Source organism: Danio aesculapii, chromosome 11 (assembly GCF_903798145.1).
Source record: "Danio aesculapii chromosome 11, fDanAes4.1, whole genome shotgun sequence".
In the NCBI taxonomy this organism is placed as follows: Eukaryota; Metazoa; Chordata; class Actinopteri; order Cypriniformes; family Danionidae; genus Danio; species Danio aesculapii.
The window spans coordinates 328,908-351,723 of NC_079445.1; the positions used below are offsets into that span (position 1 = coordinate 328,908).

The 22,816-nt window shown below is 36.2% G+C and overlaps 2 protein-coding genes across 2 annotated transcripts; one reads left to right on the forward strand and one right to left on the reverse strand.

Annotated features, from left to right (window-relative positions):
- Nucleotides 1-262: 262 nt before the first annotated feature.
- nuf2 (UF2 component of NDC80 kinetochore complex) lies at nucleotides 263-10,699 on the reverse strand. The gene is made up of 14 exons (XM_056467826.1): nucleotides 10,588-10,699; nucleotides 10,229-10,356; nucleotides 9,742-9,816; nucleotides 9,575-9,651; nucleotides 9,390-9,451; nucleotides 8,322-8,419; nucleotides 7,919-7,992; nucleotides 7,723-7,816; nucleotides 7,409-7,471; nucleotides 3,589-3,726; nucleotides 3,345-3,485; nucleotides 841-1,016; nucleotides 630-765; nucleotides 263-491 (listed from the first exon to the last, which is right to left on the reverse strand). The coding sequence occupies exons 2-14, from the start codon at nucleotides 10,349-10,351 to the stop codon at nucleotides 384-386; spliced, it is 1,365 nt and encodes a 454-aa protein (XP_056323801.1). The 5' UTR covers nucleotides 10,352-10,356; nucleotides 10,588-10,699; the 3' UTR covers nucleotides 263-383.
- Nucleotides 10,700-12,347: 1,648 nt separating this feature from the next.
- On the forward strand, nucleotides 12,348-21,068 carry rab43 (RAB43, member RAS oncogene family). Its single transcript, XM_056467827.1, has 3 exons — nucleotides 12,348-12,677; nucleotides 16,204-16,387; nucleotides 16,801-21,068. Exons 1-3 carry the CDS (start codon nucleotides 12,489-12,491, stop codon nucleotides 17,052-17,054), a joined length of 627 nt encoding a protein of 208 aa, XP_056323802.1. The 5' UTR covers nucleotides 12,348-12,488; the 3' UTR covers nucleotides 17,055-21,068.
- Nucleotides 21,069-22,816: the final 1,748 nt, after the last annotated feature.

The following is a 22,816-nucleotide window of genomic DNA, read 5'->3' on the forward strand; positions in this document are numbered from 1 at the left end:
TAGACGGCTCAAATCTAGGTGCCCCCTTTAGCAAGCCCTTGGTTTTGTGTCTTCTAATTTACGTGACCCTGGCATTGGCTTATAAAGCATTGTCCCTCAACTCTCAGGGTTTCAGATTTACCAAGCCTTCAACTGAACCGATGAATGAAATGTTTCTTCTTCAAAAACAACTCGTGTAGTGTCCCTGTAATAATAACAACAATATTATTTTATACAAATATACCATTCTCTGTCTATTAAATAAGTAAGCTTGAGACTGAAGTTGTAAACACAATTGTTCATTCCTCTTTTAAATCTAAAGGAAAATACATTAACACAATGAAACAAACGAGACAACCATCGTACAAACAAATCCACTTAAATCAAACAAGTAACAAAACACTCTAGAAATGGGACTTCATTTTTAAGGCGTCAGCGTTCGTCTCCACCAGAATCTTTTCAATCCGCTTGTGATACTGCTCCAATGTTGTGAGGAGTCGCTCATAAATATCCTACAGGCGAAAAAGACAGAAAACATTTAAATGAGCTTGTTCACTCTGAATATTTGAAAGCCATTTGCTCTTTTAAGCAAAAATAGGAGCGTTATGAATAGAAAGAGAATTGACATCATTATTATTACAAATGTTCACCTGGGCTTTTTGAGTTCGTTGATTGCAATTCTCTCGCAGTGCCTGCATTTTTTCCTTAAACTGTTTCGTTTCACGGTTGCATTCTTCAATTTTTTTCACAATTTCCTGTCGTTTCTGGTGCATTTTGTCATATTGTCTGAAAATAATAAATGTTGAACGTTAGATGTGTGGTTCGCTGGACACCAAACAAACATCCGAACTCTTCACTTACCCATAAATATTTTTGACTTGCTGATCTTTCACCTCTTTTTTCTTCTGTCTACGAATCTGTTGTTTGGACTCCTTGTCGAGTTTCATGGTCAGCGCCCTCTTCAGCTGGGCTTCTTCACTGCTAAGGCTCTTAAGCTCTTTCTGCAAGCTTTCATTCATGACTTCTAAACTCTGAACCTGTAGAGGAAAGATTATTTACAATGATGATGGAATAAAGGGAAAAATAATAATAATAATAATAATGATAATAATAATAAGCAGAAGCTGCAGAATAAAAAGCAGAAGCAGCAGCAAAAGCGGAAAATAAAATAGTTTACATATATACACACGGACATGCATATACCCACTTTAAGACTCGATTAAAAAGCTTACATTTACATATAACATCTAATGAATGGAAATACATGCTGTTGTTGAGCTTATGTTAATAATATAACATTAAAATAATATGTTTTAATAAAAACATGTTAAAGTGTGTTAGCGTAAACATCATTTAGCATGACATTATTAGCCACTAAGACAATAACAATGAAAAAAAAAAACTACCACAATAGTAATTTAATTAATTTAAAGTGATTTTTACATTTAGCTTTTCTGTCAACCACTTTTAACACTTAATCTTTAAGGTCATAAATGAAGCCAAAAACTCTTCGTTAACAGGTACAGTCTGGTGGATGCATTTGACTTCAGTGACTGCCAGTTAATGAGCATGAAAGGAATCAAATGGAAAAGAGTCCAATATAAAAATACATTTTAATAAAAGGGAAACTACAATTTAAAGAGACAAACAAAAATCCCTTATATTTTGTGACCTTTATAATTTCCGTGATTTTCAATGTCAGGAATAGACCTTTTTAAATTCCCTGAACACCACATTTTGTGTTAAAGTGATGGTTAAAAAAATAAAAATAACTCTTATAATTTATAAACATACATTACTCAGAACCACACGGTTTCAAACCTTTCTGTTGAACACAAGAGATTTTGAAGAAAGCTGTAAGCCTGTAACAGTTATCTCCTGCTGCCTTCGTGATGTTTCTTCATATGGTATCAACTCAAACAACTCTGAAATTGTACTTTGCTGTTGCTAGCTACTAGATTATTTTAGTTGACTTCAGATGCAAAACCCTCTAAATCCATCGGACCTCTTTTCTTGTAAAGCATTTTCTATCAGGCTCCTCTGATTAGGTTCAGAAGTTTAATTTAATAGATGATGAAAAGGTTATTAGCTAGTAAATAAAAAAGCTTTTTTTTTAATAAAATGTCACTTTAGACAAATCTTTGGTTTTTAAGGAGGTAAATTTTCTTTTGCGTCAAAACAAGCTAAATCCACTTGTGCTTTTTTTTGCAAAAACCTCTAAATCCACCTATTGGGACAAGACAGTGTAATTAGTTAAAAAAAAAATCACTAAAGATGCCATTAGAAATTATTTTACCAAACATAAAACACATTGCAAAAACCACCTAAAGCTAAAAAAATAAAAATCTGTCAAGTAAATGGCGGTTCATTCCGCTGTGATAAACCAGGGAAAAAGCAGAAGGAAAAATAATGAATGAAATCCGTCAAGTGCGTGCGTTAATCAATAAATGCATTTTTAATTGCCATTGACTGACCGTCGGACAGGCTCATCCAGTTCATCAAACTCTGTCTTTTAAAATCAACAGCAGAATAAATCAGTCTCCTCATAAATGCAGGCGTATCAGAACGCCACTACATTGAAAACATATGATTCGATTCGCGCCTTCGGATTGGTTCTAGGGATATAGCGGTAGATGATTTGAAGCAAATCTGTTTGTTGATGGTGTACTACGTGCCAAAAGCATTCACTCAATGTCATCATCTCATTTTTGGCGAAAGTGGCGTTTAGCGGATTTTACATCCATCCATCCATTTATCTATCTATCACTTGCGATTAGCTAATCACAACATTTCAAATCACGATTGCGATTCGATTAACTGCACAGCCCTATTTGAGTAAAGGTGATGCTGAAGGCATGTAAAAACTGCTGATTTTCTCTTACAATAGTTACCTACAGGTTATAATATACACAAGCGTTTTAACTCTGGGAACAGCAAAACAATAAAAATAAAAATGTTTAAATTAAAAATCAGAAGTATTAAAAAAAAAATAATAATTAAAACGCATGTATCAGCGCATTTACATTAATAAGATTTATCAGTGACTACAGGTTGATTTTAAGATACTAACATGGACTTTTTAGATACAAGTGTGTACTTTTAAAAGGTACCCAGATTAAAACGACTCAGCTTTAGTATAATCTCTGTATGATAAGACAATATTCCCATTTTTTAAGATATAATTTATGTAAGCTATTCACACATTTTGACAGCTAATATGCCAGTGATTAAATGTCGTTTCACAGAAAAGTGGCAGACACCTTTCCTATATCAAAATGCTTTTTTTGATGAATACTAAAATGAACCCTGAAACAATGACAGAATCTTTATTTTGAGGTATTTCTGTGTGTCTGTTGGAGCTTTACCTCCTCTTTTCGCTGTTTGGTCTTGCCCATGCTGCTCTGCAAGTCCTGCAGCTGTTTGAGCAGGACCTGGATTTCTGCCTCCACCTGACTGGCACACTGAACCAGCATCTGCAGCTCCACCAGCCGCTCATCCGCCAGCTCCTGTCCCACACACACACACACAGAGAAAGTAAAACACTGGCACTCTTGGAGATGGAAAATTTGAAGAAGCTTGAGAACTATGCATATGCAGAATCATGCATACTTTCGACATCTTTATGTTCTTCGCAGTCTCTCTCATTCTTTCCATTTCACTTTTCAGCTCTTCAGGAGACTCCACAATCTGAGACTTCAGCTTCGATATTTCATCCTTCAGTGTCGCCACTTCCAGTTTCCTTTGAGTCTGGAGGGGAAATAAAAAAAAAAATAATAAAAGTTGCACATTAAATGAATAGCCAAACCACACCAAACAGCTCTCAGCATTTTTTGCATTATGGAATTTTTTTATGTAAAAAAAACATTAAATTTCATTTCATATTATTAAACGCATTACATATTAATGATTGTATTATATAGAACATATAGTATCATAAGAGTTAAATGGATAGTTCATGCAGTTTTTATGGTTACTGCTGATCTGGAAGCTCAACAATGCTTGCATAACACCCGAGAACAAACTTCGCTTACAAATTACACTTACCATTAATGATGTGCTTAATGAGGGTGTTATTCAATTTTTATATATTAAATAAAAAATTATGAAGGTTTTCATTATATGGACTTTGTATTAGTCTATCATCTTTTCAAAAAAGTCCTTTTTTAAAAACCTTTATTTAAATGTAATAATAATAATAATAATAATAATAATTAAAAAATGACTTTATACAGGTGTAGAAAAACATTAGAAGTAGGTAAATATTTTACATTAAAGCATTAAGGAGATGCTTCCATCCAAAAACCATCCACCTGCATACACATAACTGGATCAGTAGGATGCAGGTGCCAGGACTCGAACCTGCAACCTTTGGATCACAAGTAAGAGTGCCGTCTAAACATTATAATTTTTTATTTTTAACATTTTCAATTGTTCTTGTACAAACATAAAAAAATATATTTAAAAAAATGAGATTGCAGAGGACTGGTCCAATAATTGGTATATGTGATCCGTCTTCATGTGAAATTCCTGATTGAACCAAAATACCTAAAAAGATGCAAACGCAAAAGATTTTGATAAGAAATCCAGAATATTCCCAGATCTGGGTTAGTGTTGTGTGAGTGTCACACTCTCAGGTGCATGCAGTCCAGGTTTAAATCAAACTCTGGTTAAACTCAGAGTTAACAGAGAATGTGTTGTGAAGACCACTGATCCTGATCTTAACCACACTGGATTTGTTTGGTTTTGTCTCTACCATAACGGATAGGAACAAGAGTTAAATCATTCAGTTGCTAGCTAGAGTTCATTATCTTGATAGCCCTAATTTGACAGAAAAAAAGACAGACATGGCAGAGTGTCTTAGAAATGCAATGAATGAAGAGAGGTCTATGAGGACTCCCTGGAACAAATGCATAGCAGACAAACAAAGATGGATATTAATAATCTGTGAAGGAAAATTTCACAGCAAAAAGAAATAATCTGTTATAAAACGGAGCACAAACAAGCACCCACACATTCACACGGTGCAGCGAAACCATAGCAACCATGCACACAGCGTTTGAGCCCTGTCCATTAACTACAGCAATGCCGAGCTCGTCTTCAGGTTTTTTAAATTAGACATCTTTTCTTTTTTCTAGAATGGTTTTAGCCAAAGCTTATTCTGACAGCTCTAAATGTGTTTATGTCAACTTAAACACACGTCTCAGCTGCATTTACAAATAAACAGAAGCTTTGAAGTCAGTATGAAATGAATATTCATACTCATTTTCAAAATGGAATCAAGCTGTGAGTTATATTATCCACCTCAAGCGGTATTCAGCACAAACACACTGGGAACGCCACAAAACTGAGGATATGGTGTGATGAAGCTAATCGCAGCTCATTTAATCAAAACATTTCCATCCTCAACTTTACCCCTGGAAAATGCTTTGTTTATGTACGAGACCTTCTATGCTGCCAATTAAAAAAAAACAAATCATAATAATATTTAAAAAATAGTAAATAAACATAATAATAATAATAATAATATATAAATATAAATAAATAAATATATAAAAATATATAAAAAAAAAAATATATATATATATATATATATATATATATATATATATATATATATATATATATATATATATATATATATATATAAAAGAATAATAAAAAGCATTGAGGAAAATATGTTTCGACTACTATTATATCAATATTTTTTGATTGCAAAGTATTGACAGTATATAATCATGGATTCTTGATTGTTGCTGGTTTTCCCTGTTGGGAAGAGGTACAATCTCTTTTATTATTGATCATCAGTGTGCAGCATTAACCCTTTAAACCCTTTGGCTTGTGCAAAAAAGTTTCTGGATTTTTTATGAAGTTGCAGAAATACTACGACCTGAGGCGCCCGTTTTGATTTTCTCAGACATACCAAAGTAAGTGTGCAAAGGTCTCCGTCTCTCACGCATGCACAGACAAACAGAAGCCAGAAACTAAAGTTTTTTTTTTTTTTTGCACTGCAACTGATGATCATCAGTAAAATGATCAATGTTACCTCTTCCCAACAGGGAAATCCAGCAACAATCAATAATGCATAATTATATGCTGTCATGACTTTGCAATCACACAATGTCATAGTGAGTCAATGGGGTAAAAACAGCCACCAACATAATGAAAGGGGAGTAAATTTGCCAATAGTGTTGGGCGATTTATACCAATTTGGCATCATACGATGTCTAATGTGAAACATCGTGCACCGTCATCGTAGGCATTGGTGAATTAATCATTTATGTATAATTAATTAATTCATAACAAATTAATTATTTGTAGCCTACCGTTTCAACTACCTGATCTGCATGGTCTTTGTTTTACCCATAAGTAAATCAAATCATAAATAAATAAAGATAAGTTACACACAAACGACCACCTGTCAAACACTTTTTTCCCCCCCGCAGGACTCTGGCATGAATAGGCAGAGTGATCGATGTCTTTATAATGGCGTCTACAAACTTGGTTGGTAAAAAGGTGCACAGCCAACAGGAACCAACCAACAGTGTCTGAGGTTTACACTAAAATGACTAAGCACAAGTGTGAAAGCGAAAGATTGAAGCAGTACACTGATCCTGTGACACGTTGCCTGATAGATTCAAAAGAGCGAAGAGTCGTTAGATAGAGACAAGATTAATTAAATATCACGATTAACAACTATAGTGAGACGCCATCCAGCGGGACATTCTTGATAAACTGTCCGATGTGCACTGCTCTCTGGGGTTTGTGCTAAAAAAAAAACACATACTGACTGCCTGGAGCTCAGATGTGCGCATATACTGCTGAAGTGCATCCCAGAGTGTGTGTGTGGTCACATGATGTGCACTTTCAGTGGTATAGTGTGGATGGAGAGCTGTTCAGAAATGCTAGGTAAAACAGTGTGGACGTGGATCATTTTCATTCTAAAACACCGTTTTAAAACTAAGACATATTAGTGTAAATGGGGCCTCTGTATTTTTCGCGAGCGGGTTGCTACTGCGACGGGGGTGGAGTGGACAATCGCGATGCCGGCTCAGCATCGTGATGTCTATCTGCCATCGGCGATGGACGATAGCATAGTCTATCAACCCAATGCTATTTTCCAAGAGTTTGAGTTTTGGAAAAATTTCTAAGCACTTCCCCAAAATGTCAAAATAATAATTGTCAGCATCAATCAGTCCATTTGCTGAAACAGAGAAAGACATGGCCAAATTAAGACTCAAAATCAGCCCAGAGTGGATGGAAATGACCCAACAGCACACAGGGTTAACACACCGACATAAAAATGAGCATAAATAAAAGCAAAAAACAAGTTTAAGGAAGTTTTACATTCTAACATTCTGCTTTCAGTGCAGAGTCTGCATTTCACGGCTTCAGTATTAAAGTCTGCTAAAGTAAATGACGAGACACTTACCAGTTTCTGTGACAGCTCTGCAATTTCCGTCTTGAACTGTGCAACCTTTTCATTAATTGCGCTCTAAAGAAAGAACAAGCAAAGTCAAGCACAAAAGAATCTGTCAAGTGATGAAAAAGTATGCAAGATCAGCTATGAAAAATGTTCACATTATAGTCATCTCTCTGGTGACGATTAACAAAAAAAGGTTAAGGCAAAGGTAGTTAATGCTGCAAAACCATATGTAATGTTAAGAGCTGGAATACGTTTTACTTGTGTGTAAAAAAAACTAGTACACATTTCTATCATGCTTTTTTTAATCATTAACAACTGACCACATCTTGATATTCATGCTGTGTGTTAGTGCTCAGCTCTGCCAGGGCGGACGCCAGCTCTTTAGCTTCTGCTTGCTGCTCTGGTGGTATGGTACTGTAAAGGACAAACAGCTTACATTCACACATGCATGTAATGAAATGATGAAAACAACATTAGAAAACAGAAATATACAGTCAAAGAAAGGTTTGTATTTACGTCAGTTTCTCAATCTTCTTTTCAGCCTCTTTAATTTCTCTTGTGTATGCCTGGAGTCGGTCCATATCAGCTCGCTGTTTACAAAAAACAAATTAACTGCATAAATCTGTGAACAACTAAAAATAATCAGCACGAACTAGGGCTGGGCGACAAAACCATAATTGCGAAATAAAACCTCTCAAGAAAATTATAATTACACAATAATTCACTGTAACATTTATGCAGTATGCAAGCAATAAACAGCATGGGCATTATTGGACTATTTCATATTGTCCTGTCTTTAACCAAACAAATACAGCTTTCAATATGGACCAATGAATTGAATCTTTTGTGATAAATTGTGGCCAATATTGTCCACACAGCCTTATTATTACGTTTTTCTTAAGAAAAGAAAGCATCTTACAAAACTTTGCTGGTGGGCTGCAGTAATTTCCAACCTCTGCTTTCTGAAGTGCAGGAAATTTTGGATTGCGCTGAGTATAGTGATTGTTCGCTTTGTTTCTGTCAAACATCAAGGAAAAAAAACAACAACAACAGGTCAGCATCATCTTTTCAAAACCAATACAAATTAAAGATGTAAAACTTGTTTTTTTTAAACGTTTTGTAAATGCGAAACAGTGAAGTCATTCAGCGCTAAACCTGACGAACATCTCATAGGGTCAATGTCAGAGTGTTATGGGACAGTCTACATATCCAATATTGTAAAAGAAAAGTGTAAAAATTTAATTAAATGCAAAATTGACTAATAAAAATTCCACCGTAACAGTAGAAAGAGTCAAAACTATCTTTATTAAACTATCTTTAAAAACAGAATTTGTCCAGTATATCTTTTCCTAGTTAACATAATTACAACAATGTATTTTTCCATGATTTACAGTAGGCATCCACTGAAAGACATTAAGTATAACACTTGCTTGTCAAAAGATAATGTCAGGCATATTTACAAAAAGAATCATTGAGATTCCTTATAATCAATACTTTATTAATCATTCATCCTTAAAAATATTGTTTTACCCATCATGCATTTAATTGCTTGAAATAGAATAAATGATAGTACAATCACTTATTCTTATGTAGTTTAGGTCATTTAAATTTTCACGATTTTCTAGACAAAAATATATTGTCTTGTTTTAAGAAATAGTGTCAAAAATTAAGTGAGTTTTTTATTAAAACAAGCAAAATTATATGTCAAAAAGAAAAACAAGATTTATCTTACACACATTATTTTGCTTGTTTTAAGAAAAAAACTAATTTTGGCCGATTTATTAAAAAAAGATAATTTATTTTTGGCTTCTTGATTTAAGTATTTAGATATTTGGAAATATAACAGCATATTTAGCATATTGCTAAACAGCACTTGGGACATATTTGAAAAAAAATAATAATTAAAAGTTTCACAAGAGAGCACATCATTTTGCCTTCAACTATGTAAAATATTTTTTATAAATCCAAGAGAAAATAAGTTACTCACTGGGGTTGAGCAGATCACTCAGTGAAAAATCATACACACGACAGACCGGTAAAAACTGACACCTATAAGAAGCAAAGTATAAAGAAACTCACTACTGCAGAACAGACAAGACTTAGATATTTTGCTTTGCTCATGTAGAAAGATACGCTGAATAAAACACTACAGACGTCAGTTGAAACTCTTACATGCGCATGTAAACACTCATGATTGGAGCAAACGACTCGTACAGCATCGGGTACTGAATGTTTTCAGACAGCGGCACCTGTGCAGAATAGGAGTAAAGAAATGTACAAACATCAAAATAACAGATCTGATAATACTGATGCAGATGAGTAAATAACACTCCACTCACCGTGTAATGGCACTCAGGTCTGAAGCGAAAGAGAAGCTGCAGAATTCTCATGTAGAGCCTTTGAACGGATTCTGGCTGCAAATGAGACGGATTATAAATGTTTGCTATTCATGCATTTACAGGGTGATTTCAGGAAGAATATAAAGTTTTAAAACTGAACATAACCTTTACTCTGTAACATGTCTTCATTAGTATCTTTGACTTGTTTTCCAGTCAAGTCTAATTGATTCTGTTAATTCATTAACAGAGAGTTGTAAATACTCTAATATTTAGACACTTTACTATAGTATGGTTCAACTTGATGTAGTATTTACTATAGTATATTTCATGTGCATTGAATGTATGACTTTCTGCTTTGATTTAAGACCATATTCAATCCTAAATTATAGAATAGGACCATATTACCCCGCAGAAAAACACAATACTGGTTTAAAATAGTTTTGTACACTCTTGAGTGAGAGATGAGAATAACACAGAGGAATTATACCTTTGGAGTCGGAGTGAGGTCATTCTTGGTGAAATGTTTCGATTCTTGTCCAGTCAAAACCTCAGTTCGGTAAAACTGCACAATAACATCCACCTTGTACACCGGGAACGTGTTTTCAGACATGTCTGCTGCTCAAGAGAGAGAAACAAATGACTTTAATGAAGTACTGAGTGACACCTTACTGTTTACTGGCACAGCAGAGCCCGCTTTCATAACAACAACAGCAGTAACAGTTACGCAAAGGCATAATTTAAAGCTCAGACAGCGGGAAATCACAGATACATAATTATATTACCGTCTTTTTCACATTGCCTGGCCGCCATAACTAAAAATATACAATAAATACAAAATGTATTCACCAGCCAAGTTCACAACAACGTCCCTCGCCGTCAACTGAAGCAAATTTTAAACTTTAGGCGCCTCCTTTGACGTCACTTCCAGCAGACGTCCGCTACATCACGTAGAAGCAATGCGCGCGGCGGCCTCTACTGGACAGTTTATGCTCCAACATGAGATAAACAATAGACAGACAGACAGACACACAGAAACATCTCTGACAATTTCAAATATACTCTTTAGCATTTACAATCACATTTTTATTGAAATAACAACCAAACATAGTAAAACACAACCAAACAGACATAGTGTCCACAAGTCAAACAGATAATAAGGAAATTAATTAATTAATTAAGTTATATAACAAATGTTTTAATAACTCATCTCTAATAACTGATTTATTTTCTCTTCACCATGATGACAGCACGTAATATTAGACTAGATATTCTTCAAGACACTAGTATTCAGCTTAAAGTGACATTAAAGGCTTAACTAGGGTAATTAGGGTAAAGTTAGGGTAATTAGGCAAGTTATTGTATAACAGTGGTTTATTCTGGAGACAATCCAACACTAATATTGCTGAAGGGGGCTAATAATATTGACCTTAAAATGATTTTTAGGAGAGAGAGAACACAGAACAAGAGGACTCATGAAAAGGAAATAAATATTAATAAAGAATAACAAACCAGCAAAAATTCTCTTGTTAACTGCTTTCTTGTTAAGAGACAATAAAATGGTATTTAAATACTGCTGAACAGAAATTTCACAGAAAGAGCAAAAAATAAAAATAAATGTCAAATGTCAAAAGTATTACTTCGACTCTATTAGTTGAGAAACAATTCTTATATTATGCAGGAGTGGCCAAACTCAGGACTTAATATCATCAAAAGGTTATTCAGTAATAAATGGAGAAGGGATTTGAGGTAACACGATCTAAAAAATAAAGACCTGGCTTTATGATGGCCTTAATACAATATATCTGTTGTATCTTTTACTGAAAAAAAACATTGGCTGCCAACCCTACTATGTTTTGACCACTTCCAGGCTGGTTTCCAGCCATTTTAAGCCTGGTCGTAGGTGGTCTGGCTGGGAGATGACCAGCTAAAAACAGCTTGACCAGCCTAGCCAGGCTGGGAGCTTGGCTAAAACCAGCTATGTCCAGCTTAAACCAGGTTGGTCAAGCTGGTTTTAGCTGGATTTAGCTGATCATTTTCCAGCCTGACCAGCTAAGACCAGGCTGGAAATGGCTGGAAACCAGCCTGGAAGTGGCCAAAACCCCTCTAAAACCAGGTTGGTCAACCAGCTAAAACCAGCCAACCAGCCTAGGCTGGTTTAAGCTGTTTTTTTTTTTTTTCAGTAGGGAAAAAATCTAAATATTGAAAAAATCTCCTTTAAAGTTGTCTTTAGGCAACAGCAATGAATATAGTAATCTAAGAAACAGGTTTTGATATTTACAGTAGGATATTTACTAATACATTGATGGAAGATTGTCTTCACGTAATATTTCAATTATTATATATTTTTTCATGAAATAAAATAGTAATTTTAAGATATATTTTATATATTCTAACCGCATAAACAGCATCGCGGATTGGCTGAGTGGACGTCGACGTCAGAATATGAGCCACTGCTTTGCTGTGTGTACAATGTGAGTTTATCAGTCACTAAAATAGTATTTATTTTAAACACGAGCGGTGCAGGCGAGTATATAACTTACTCTGCACATTCACCGTGGTAAATCAGTCAGGCGCCGCGCTCAGACACCTAAAGCTGCTGATGTTGTTTATCTCTTCCGCGTTGGCGACTCTGCAGGTGCTGTAAGTGTGTGTGTGTTTCTCCACGTCACTGTCTTTCTCTCCCGGTCTAGTGTCATCACCCGAGTCTCCAACAGCTTTCTTTCACCGGAGACTCACCGCACACAGCGATGTCATTGCTGGACTCCGATGACAGCTACGATCTAGTCTTCAAAATAGTTCTGGTTGGAGATGTCGGTGTCGGCAAAACTTGTGTGGTGCAGCGGTTCAAAACCGGCATCTTCATCGAAAAACAGGGGAACACGATCGGTGTGGACTTTACCATGAAAACACTGGAGATACACGGCAAAAGGGTGAAGGTTAGTTCTGTAACGCTAAGTTAGTTCACGCTAGCAGGTCACTTGACTATGATGAGCACAAGAGTTCCGATTAGAACTGTTGGTTGTATTCACACATGTGGACTTTCTCCTTAATAATATCATATCAGGAAAGTATTCTGTCAGTTCTTAATAGTGAAATCATATTATCAGCCAATGACTAATAAATAAAGCTGTACACTCAGTGTAATCTTCCAGAAGCTTATCCTCCTCGTTAGAGTTTTGTAATAATAATAATAATAATAACTGTGGTGATTTGGCGGACAGGAGCATTGAAGGGGGAAAGTCTGTTTCCTTTGACGTTGACATCATGACTCATGACAAGAGACTGAAGTTTGTTGTTAGCTTTAGGGCTTAAAGTTGGCACACACAGTGTCATTGGACAGTTATGCAATGGCTGAGGTGGTTGTTAAGCTGTAAACAATGTCTAAATGAACCGATCTGAACATTCATTTGAGCCGAATAGACTTTTTAAACTGCATTTATTATTTTATATTGGGGGAAACCTGGAAGTGTGAGTAGTTCAGGTCAGATAAACCAACTAATTGAGGTAAAGTGGGTTTTATATTCGCACATTCATTCAGGGACTCGCTCCATATGTTGTTTACCATGGTACTTTGACTATTGTGTCTGAAGTAGGATGTTTGTGTAGTCTTCATAACCACATCAGCTCTATTTAACTGACTGATGAATGCTGCACTTTAATAGTCTTGGCTGATTATATGATTTCACTATTTAAAATGTGCAAATACTTTTGTGAAAATATATTATCAAGGAGAATGTGTGAATATAAGACCAACATTACCTCCAAAATACAAATGCTATGCATTGACAGTTTTCCACACCTTTATAGAGCTGTAATCTGACTCTTGTCTAAAGTAAAAAAAGCATCTGTTTTCCTCTGACTGAAGTTTTTGTCATCTCTGCTGATGTGTTTTATATTATGTCTTGATGTATTTGTATGAGCTTGAGGAAGCTCTTCAGTAGGGGAATTCCATATCAATTCAAAAAAAGATGTCATCTCAGACATTTCTATTAAGAAAGAAGTGTCTTTAAAGGCATAGTATTAGTTTACAATGTAGAAAAACAACACAGATGGCTTTAAATGATAACTTTTCAGATTGGGAATCAAATTATAAGGTGCATTTAATTGCATGATTATTAACTCTTGCAGTTATTCACTGATTCTGATTCTTTATTTAAAACGAAAAGATAAGACACTCCACTTGTTGTGCATGAATGTATATACACAGCACAAGCAAAATGCATCATTTAATATTTCTAATAGCTTTATTAGAATAAATCGACTGTATTATGACTGAAATAATGTTCTGTTGTCATTTGTTTAACATAAAATATAAAAAAAAGAATTATTATAATTTATTTACTGCTTACAAATGTGTTAAACCTAGTGGTGTGAAGGGAAATCTGTAAAAGATAAAGCCTTACAGTGACACTTAATGAGTATTCTGGGATCTGAGGTGTTATCTTTTGTAATATGTCATCAAATGATTTTTGTAAATACGCCAGAAGTCACTACAATATAATTCAATGCAACAATAGGAACAAAAAATAACTACTGTTATGTTGAAAGATATTTTAGTCACTTCTGTAAATCATGTGAGAAATGCACAATAAAAACCAATAATTAAACAGCACATAAATATGTGGAGAGTTAAAAAAAAACAAGATTTAGAGCTGTATGACTGTATTATCTTATACTGCTTCATGCTTAAACCTCTGCTTGTACACAGATAGGTAGTGAATATAATAAACCATATTATACAGAGCAACACCCTGCAAATAATGAACTGATGTTGATTAGATTAATGTTACTGTAAATGTGTTGAACACTGATGTTAGAGTCAGCATGACATTCTCCTGTTGGAAGCTGAACTCAGTCAGTTTGAGTCTCCATTGTGAAATCTCATTGGCTGAGTCAGCGAGCGTCAGCTCTTTCCATTGTATTTGCTGAGGCCACGTTCACTATTGACTTTTACCATGTCAAGATGATCTGCTGAGTTTCTACAGAGATCCCTGAGTATGCTGCATGTGTGAAATCATTTAAAGACTAAATTCTGGATGTTTAAGTGATGCAAAGAGAAACGCCTGATGGTGGTCAGCCAACAGTGTTGGGGAAAGTTGAAAGTAATTTTATTTTTATCATTTTAAAAGTAATGTATTATAATCTTACATCTGTAAAAAAAAAAAAGGTGTTACTTAAGGATGAAGTCAGAATTATTAGCTCTCCAGTTCAATTTTAATTATTTAATATATATTTTTCCCAATTTCTGTTTAACGGAGTTTTTTTTCAACACATTTTTAATCATAATAGTGTTAATAACTCATCTCTAATAACTGATTTATTTTCTCTTTGTCATGATGACAGCACATAATATTAGACTAGATATTCTTCAAGACAGGTGAATTAGCAGGTTTGCTAAAACACTTGCATTTGGTTGTCCAGTGTAATTGTGATTTCCATGTCAAATAAACACTAGTATTCAGCTTAAAGTGAGATTTAAAGGCTTAACTAGGGTAATTAGGGTAAAGTTAGGGTAATTAGGCAAGTCATTGTATAACAGTGGTTTGTTTTGTAGACAGAATAGATGTATTGCAGTCCAGAATTCATGATTATATCCATTAAAATAATAATGATGCATGGCTTTATAATAAAAAATGTGATTATAATGGAAGTCAATGGGTCAAAAACGGCACCAACATAGGAAAGTGTGGTACATTTGTCCGGTGTATTGGGTTTTTGAAAATTTTCCCCCAAAAAATGTGTCAAAATAAGATTCGTCAGCAAAAATCATCACATTTACTGAAACACAGAGAACATTATGGCCAAATTAAGCCTCAAAATCTCCAAATTAAAACTCAAAGATGAAAGCATAACCAATAGCACACAAAGGTTAATAAGGACTACACTGTAGGCTTGGGCGGTATCCAAATTTTGATACCGTCAAACCTCCTCAATATTTGACCTCAGTATATGGTATTATCGTGAATAATTAAAAAAAATGATGACGTAAGGCTCAGACAGCGTCACCAAACTGTTGGTTTGTGCCTAAACCAATCAGAAACTGAATACTGTATATGTGACTGTAGGTTGGAGGTATTTCCATTTCTCACGGTCACCTTTTTGTTGCACTATTTGCACATTTCCTCGTCTGTATTTACCGCCTCTCCCTTCACATATGATCAAAACCCAAAACACTGCCAAACTGCTGAAGTTGTGTTCTCTTTTGAGACCAAGTCACATGGTGCGCGACTCGCCATCTTTCCCCACCTCTCTGTTTCTCCTCCACCCTGTCCTGTGATGACAACCACGCATATGCACTTTTAGGCATTAAACTGATACCGTTGCTAATTTTAGATCCCTTGGTATACCATATTACCGCCCAAGCCTACTCCATTGTATAAAAGTCTTCATTGAGAATATAAGGTGGTTTCAGTAGGCGTGTGTCAGTACAGTACACTACTGAGTGCAGTGTCTGTGCTGTAGTTACAGATTTGGGACACAGCCGGACAGGAGCGGTTTCGCACCATCACTCAGAGTTACTACCGCAGTGCTAACGGAGCCATCATCACATATGACATCACCAAGAAAGCCACGTTTCTGTCAGTGCCCAAGTGGATGGAGGATGTGAAGAAGTACGGCGGCTCCAACATCGTTCCTCTTTTAATCGGTGAGTGCAGAGCAGAAGAATGAGTGTGAGGAGTTCTGTAAGGTTAACCACTGCTGCTGGATATGTAGTTTTGCATCTGAAGTAATAATAAGCAAATTACAAATACTCAGATTACTGTCATTGAGTAGTTCTTCTCGGGTATTTTTGACAGATTATAAGAATATCTAATCTAATTTGATGCCTTTTGGAGATTTCCATCTTTCCTTGGCTTCTTAATACACATTAATACAAGTTTTTAACAGGGGTGCCCAAACTTTTGATCCTCTCTGTATTGATATTGCTTTGAAGCTGTCATAAGTTGCTGGCGATTAAATAAATGAACATACTTTGAGAAGTGTTTACAACAGACACTTGTACTCTACTCTGGTACTGTTTACTTGAGCATGATCTTCAAGCTCTTTCCACCGCTGCAGGTAATAAATGCGACCTGTCGGACTCTCGTGAGGTGCCGCTGGAGGACGCACAGACCATGGCTCATCAGCTGGATTTTGTGAGCGCCATCGAGACGTCAGCCAAAGACTCTAGTAATGTGGACGAGGCCTTCAACAAAATGGCCAGCGAGCTCATTCTCCGGCACGGCGGACCCATGTTCACCGAAAACGTGACCGACAGCTTTAAACTGACAGGCAAGGATGTGGCGGGAGAGGGCTGGGGCTGCGGCTGCTGATGGCTGGCTTCAGAAAGCAATAACAGCTTTAGTTCTTCACCACTCGCTCAGATAGATAAATCCCGCTACACTCAGAGCGTTTACATGGACACCAATGCTCTGATTTGAATACGATTAAGAGGATACTCTGATTAAGAGTCCACCAAGTAAACAGAGATATTTGATGACGTTAATCTGACTAAAGTCATAATGGAACTAAACAGAAAGTGAGTTCAGACATGTGGAGTCTTCCTGGTTTAGTGGCATTATTGAAGTGCAGCACAGATGTGGAAACACCGCAATCAAACTATTACCGTCATGTAGGACTTTTTGCCACGTTTTGCGACAGGATAGTCCACACACACACACACACACACACGGCTGTCTGACATTATTATCTGCACCTACTGAGTTAGTGAAGACCACAGAAACCTGTATCGCAAAATGCGGATGCTTTTTCTCCCGTTCAGCGTGCGGTATGAAGTCCCATTAAAACTACACTCCTCCAGCAGTTCCTCACATCTAATATCTCATTTGTCATGGGGGCATGCATGAAATGTTCCTGAATGAAAATGAAAGTGCCAAACTGCAGTTAAAGTCCACATATTCAAAATGAAACCCCTGAAATTACATGAAACTCTGGAGGAAACGTGGATAGCGTGGTGACGCAGTGACGTTATTCGAATTATGTGCGATAACATGTATACAGGCTCATGAAAGGAACATTCAAAGAGCAGATCATGTAAACACCTTCATCTTATTATTACCTTATTCAGATTAAGACAAATAATTTGATTACTGATGTCCATGTAAACATAGTCACTGTCTAGTGTCAAATAATTCAGTTACTGATGTCCATGTAAACGGCTCACTGAGGATATTACTGCATTCGATGGCTTGTAGAAGACTTCTGGAGCCCACAAAAACAATGTGAAAACCTGGGGTAGAGACTATCTTTAAATGCCAAACGGTCATTCATTTTATAAATCATTCATATTTTTCTTTTCGGCTTAGTCTCTTTACTAATCAGGGGTCGCCACAGTGGAATGAACCGCCAACTTATCCAGCATATGTTTTACACAGCGGATGTCCTTCCAGCTGCAACCCAGTACTGGGAAATTTATAAATCATAGCCAACCCAAATTTATATTCAATCATCTTCAAAAATTACTTCTATCCAAAGCCTAATATAACCCTTTTAATAGTATTATGAATGTGATTAATAGTCCGGGAAGCTGGAGTGGGGTTCGAAAGGACAAATAACAGCGCATGGTGTCAACCACAGCCAATCAGAGCACTCTTGATGCTAAATGTGCAGTAATGTGTAGCAAGACTTTGGACCAATGAGATTTCATGAGCAGGGCTTCTTAGTGCAGCGCCTTGGAAACGGTCACCAAGCTGTTGAGGTGACACACTCAGAAGCTCTTTACTGTATGTTTTAAATCTGTCCAGGAAATATATTTATATTGTGTTCTTAATTTGATGTGAATGAAAACGAGGCTGTGAGAGATATCGCTCAACATCTCTGTATGATGGACACAGCAGTGAACCACACTGAGCTCTCTCACAAACCTTTCTGAAATCATATTATCAACAGGACACGGCTCAGATCTTCAAGCTGTTCTGAACTGATCAGACGGTCATCATAGACAAAACATGTTAATTCATACTAGCAACATGCTAATCCATGTGCTGAAACATGTTAGCAGCATATTGAGCCATGTTAGCCACATTAAAACAGAATAGAAACATGTTAGCAAACATGCTGTTCATATCAGCAGTCTGTTGACACTGTTAGAACAGTGTTAGCATTATGCTAGCCTTGTGTTAAACCAAGCTAGAAACATGCAGACCTGTCAGTTTATGATAGCAGTGTCTCCTAGAAACATGCTAAACATTAGAAATTGGCTAGCAACATTTTATTACATGTTCAATTTTAGAAACTGGTTAATTCATGATTCTTACAGAATCTCAAACATGCTAGCATCACACTAGCGTTTGCTATGTGTTAAAACATGTTAGCAACACAACAGGACATGCTAGCCACAAACATAACGATAGAAATGTTAGCGAACATGCTCTTCATGTTAGCAATCTGTTAACCATGTTGGCTAGAAACATGTCAGTTCATGCTAGCAGTGTCTGTTAGAAGCATGCTAACCTAGTTTTAAAACGTTTGAAAGTTTCTAGCAACATTTAATTTCATGTTAAATTCCCTTGAACATGTAAAACATGCTAACATCATAATTCATGTTTGCTATGCACTGAAACTTTAGCAACACAACAGGTCGTGCTAGCCACAAACAGATTAAAAACATGTTAGCAAACATGGTCTTTATGTTAGCAATCTGTTAACCATGTTAGCTAAAACATGCAAACATGTCAAGTTCATACTAGCAGTTTAGCATTGGAACATACTAATCTGGTTTTAAACAATGCTAGAAGTGTGCTAGCAACATTTTATTTCATGTTTAACATTAGAAACATGTTAATTCATGTCTGCAAATGCTAGCATCATGCTAATTCATGTTAAGCTGCGGCCACACTGCACTTTTCTCCCCATAGACTTCCATTTGTACACATGCGAATGCGTCAGACCGGAAACGCAAGCTCGTGAGGCAGGTCTCGCAGTTCGCCGCATTGGAATCGTTCGAAATCGCATCACTTGACTGCTTGAGACAAATCGAAGATCAAAACATGACCTCTCTGAACAGAAATTTAAAACATGGACCAATCGCTCGCCCTTTTCATGTCTAATCATCTTGTTAAATCCCGCCCCTTTTCGCAGCGCCGTACGACAGTATTTCGCATGCTCAAACTCTAGTGTGACCGCAGCTTTAGGCGTGTGCTGAGAAATGCTAATAGCATTGTATTGCCTTACTTCAGCTGCGTTCAGCTGGTCTAGCCTGACTGAAGCTCCACTGCCACCTTCATAATCTTCCTAATAACCGTTTCAGGAGCTTTTGTAATGTTTTAGATATTCAAATCAATATTCAATAAGCTTTTGAGGCTGACAGACCGATCACTTCCATGAAGAACATGTATTTAGAGGTGATCATAAATGCATTCTCCTTTGGTGTTTCTGATGGTGATTGGAGCAGCCATGATCTGTAAGACATCCTGCCGATGTTTGCTTGCTGTAGGAATTGAGTTAGCAGCATTTCTATTATTACCGTAGTAAACTGATGGCCATCTGCAGTTTGAGAACTGAATCTGTTTAAGCTTCACTTAATCATTAAGCTTCATTCTCAGATTATATCATGTAAATGCAGGTAATCTGGCCAATTTCAAAGACAAGTAGACCGCTTCTCCCTTTTTAATTAGCATTTATTACTGATGTCGCACGGGCATTGATATATTTTATATTGCATTCATTTATATACCACGAAGCCTCGTTAAATTATAACAGAAATTAAACTACCATTGTTTTAGATGCTAACTAGTTTTTATAATATTGTACCATGTTTAATTTGTGACAAGATTGCACTGAATTAGGGAAACTGCATCCGTTTGATCTCAGTCAGAGTAACCAGAGCCATTGTAAATGAAATAGCGGATATTTATATTCTTCTGCAATATCTTGTTGAGGATAAGAGCACATTTTGGTACGTCTCGTATATCATTGATTGATATAGTAGAGTTTAAATCAAGACGTGGTGGCCGACTGTATGAATGTGAAGTGATTGGTTTGACAGATCAGTAGTGTGGACAGATTCATTTGCTGTGGTGTTTCTGTTGGATCGTTGCTGTAGTTTAAGCGTGAATGACAGCAGTACTTACACTGCTGTCGTTTCTGATGTACTTGAAGGTAAATCATACTGCAGGAGGGGTCTTGCCAGAATTCATAGTGCCTTAAAAACAGCTGTAATGTTGGTGTCCTTTGTGTTTTTGTCATGTGATATTACTATGCATTTTGATGTTGATGTTTTTAAATCACAATGTTTTAATGGACAATTTTTTGACAGACATGATCGATTTGTATTCTGTGTTAAATTGTTATTTAGTTATTTTATCAATAAAGCATTCACAACGTAACCTGTGTGGAAGGCTTTACTTGTTAGCATTCATATATCTTTAACCACTTACATCAATACAGATTTGTAAGTATAGATTTTCAGATGTAAAATGCGTCTCTGCTGTGTTTAGAGTGTGTGTGTGTGTGTGTGTGTGTTTGAGTTTGAGCTGAGGATAGCACACAGATAATGTTCTCCAGCTCTCTGAAACGGACCCTTTCAGGCTTTGATCCTAACTGTGGTGTTTTGGTGACTGTCGCTTTAAATGCAAATGAGATTGTGCTCTTTATAGGAGAGGGCGGAGCTACAGACGCCTACAGCGTGTGCTTCATCTAAAACTCCTCATCTATAATCCTCTTAGTCTATGCTGACATTATCTTCAGCAGCTCAAACACTCTAATGGCTAATGGACAGACGGCTGCTTCTCACTCAGGGCTGCTGTTTATGCTAATGAGATGGAGAGATTGGCACTAGTGGGCGGGGCTTTCCCCCTCTGATGACATGTACAAAGGGAGAATGTCAATCAAAGTGTTTCCTTCATCAAGTCTGATTATAATAAACACAATTAACTCATGTTCACCATTAGAGGCTGATGGAGATATACACACACTGCTGACACAAAACTGGGTTTAAATCCTGCATTAAAGTGAGGTTTGCATAATCCAAAACAATTCCAAGTAGAGCTGCACACTGGTGGTGGTGTGGAGAGACCACCCTCATGATTGTGAAGCGATTTGGGTGGATGGCCATACACAATAAATGCACTATATAAATACACATTACATTGTATAGTATGTAGGCATGGGCCGGTATAAGATTCTGACAGTATGATAACCTTGTATAAAAATATCACGGTATTGTGAATCCTGCTCTAAAATATATTCTTTTTAAATGTCTGGGTAAAAAAACTAACCCTTTTTCCCTGTTTAAACACAATATATTTTATTTTAAGCGACATTTAAAACAATTTGGAGCAGTAAACATGTCAGACTAAATAATTCAAGTGAATCATTGACTTCATCTTCATTAATTTTATACAACACTGATTTCTAATTTAAAACAGCATCTTTGGATGTCCTGTCTGAGATACTGTTGTCCTAAAAAACAAATCAAATAAATTAATAAAAAAATCTTACATATATCATAAGAACGGTATTGCAGAAACGTTTGCCGGTTCTAAAACCTTGACTTTTCCAGACCGCGGTATACATTGGTTATCGTCCCATGCCTAATAGTAGGTATTATAGATATCATTAGGACTAACATCTAATACTAACATCTAAAAAACATTATTAATTATCTATAATTAATTTCACAGGACCTTTAAGGGTTGGTTTTGGTTAGAGTCAGGTTAAGTACCAGAATATATCACATCATATGACATGTATTTTGGTGTGAACCTTAAGCGCGTCGTTAATCCTAATAAAATTAAAAAACAATGACAAAGTGAATGGCTTTTATTTTCTAGGTTTTGTCTCAGTGCAAATATTACCATAATGTTACAGTCAACATCAATAACTTAACAACATAAAGAAGGAGAGGATGTAAGAAATGACTGAAACTGGCACAGCGACGGTAACGATACTGAACAAGCGGAGTTAATATGAAGTGAACTCTGCCAAAATAATTGACCATATGTCGGTACCTGTAACAACGAAACGGCAGTGTCTTACAGTACGCTACTGTAACAGGACGTTAACAACACTGAACTGTGAGAAATATCAGGGTAACACTTTAATCGAAGGCATGTTAATAAGACTGTCATGAACA

Excerpts from the sequence above, each read along its gene's own strand:
- nuf2 (XM_056467826.1), bottom strand. The coding sequence starts at position 10,351 with ATGTCTGAAAACACGTTCCCGGTGTACAAGGTGGATGTTATTGTGCAG. Across the intron at positions 9,652-9,741 it reads GACCTGAGTGCCATTACACG|GTGCCGCTGTCTGAAAACAT; the intron begins GTGAGTGGAGTG and ends TATTCTGCACAG. Across the intron at positions 766-840 it reads CAAGTCAAAAATATTTATGG|ACAATATGACAAAATGCACC; the intron begins GTAAGTGAAGAG and ends TATTATTTTCAG.
- rab43 (XM_056467827.1), top strand. The coding sequence starts at position 12,489 with ATGTCATTGCTGGACTCCGATGACAGCTACGATCTAGTCTTCAAAATA. Across the intron at positions 12,678-16,203 it reads TACACGGCAAAAGGGTGAAG|TTACAGATTTGGGACACAGC; the intron begins GTTAGTTCTGTA and ends TCTGTGCTGTAG. Across the intron at positions 16,388-16,800 it reads CATCGTTCCTCTTTTAATCG|GTAATAAATGCGACCTGTCG; the intron begins GTGAGTGCAGAG and ends CCACCGCTGCAG.